Source organism: Morone saxatilis, unplaced genomic scaffold (assembly GCF_004916995.1).
Source record: "Morone saxatilis isolate NCDOM2014 unplaced genomic scaffold, NCSU_SB_2.0 Contig12, whole genome shotgun sequence".
In the NCBI taxonomy this organism is placed as follows: domain Eukaryota; kingdom Metazoa; phylum Chordata; class Actinopteri; family Moronidae; genus Morone; species Morone saxatilis.
Window position 1 is genome coordinate 7999351 of NW_023339674.1, and position 1074 is coordinate 8000424.

The window sequence follows — 1074 nt, forward strand, 5'->3', positions numbered from 1 at the left end:
CAGTACATCAGAAACAGCTTAAACATAACTGAAAACCAGAATTTAAAATCAAAAAGAAAAACTAATGAAAAATACAAAACTGTAATAACTCCGCTGCTTTACTTTGATCAGCTGAAAGTTGCCAGTTAACAGGGTTACAGACCCAGGAAGAGGTAGAGCGCCTGTGATCAGTACAAGCAGATAATGAGATGACATTTTCCTGTTGTACCCTTACAAGGTATTTAGCAAAAACAACAGAAATGGCGGTCGTACCGCACGCAGCGCTGTTGAGCTACTAAATCACTGCAGGGGAAATTCCTCCACAGCAAAAGCCATATTTTGCTGTATTTATTACCCTTTTGTGTCTTTTATGCGGCACTTAATTACCCTGGAGTGAGAACGTGTTCAAATATCGTTATCTCTCCACCGTACCTCTCTTGGGTTTGGGGAAGCTCTCGTGCAGGCGGAAGACAACCTTCTCTACAAAGTGCTGGATGTCGCCGGTCTCTGGCCCTCGGACAAACACCATCCAGTCGTGGGTGAAGCCTTCCGATGTCACTTTCTTCCTTAGCTGGGCTCTGTGGCCCAACTCCAGTTTCACCTGCACTGTGCACTGAAGGGGGGCAGATAGAAACAAAGAGTGTTTAAATACCGGATATTACCACACTAGGACTGCAGATACACAACAATAGGTCAAATGTGAAGCACAAAGGCAGAAAGAGAAGAAGCTCGAGAAATGGAAACACTCGTCTGCCGTTATCTACACTTTGTACATATTGTGGTGAGCAGAGGAAGGTCAAATAAATGCCTTGAGATTTTTCTTCTTCTTCCGTCTTTTAGCCTTTAAACAGCCTGTGGATGCAGTTACTGTGTGAACCTGCATTAGATGTCAAAACACGATGATTTATTCTGAGCTTTTAAACCACAAATGAAAGACAAAAAAAATGCTTAATCTGCATTCACGTGGGTTTATTCTACACGTTTCCTTGTTTATGATAAAACAACTGAGCATTACTGCAAGGCAAGTCAGTTTTATTTATATAGCCCAAACACAATCTATACAGACATCGACTCCCTCTATCCTCAGATCCTTAA

General features: G+C 42.1%; 1 protein-coding gene across 1 annotated transcript in view; it reads right to left on the bottom strand.

Moving 5' to 3' along the window:
* mllt1a (MLLT1 super elongation complex subunit a) overlaps positions 1-1074 on the bottom strand; it is a 24950-nt gene that overhangs the window by 14399 nt on the left and 9477 nt on the right. Inside the window, 2 exon segments of the mRNA XM_035653595.1 lie at positions 412-592; positions 647-651. Coding sequence (XP_035509488.1) covers positions 412-592; positions 647-651 — 186 coding nt within the window.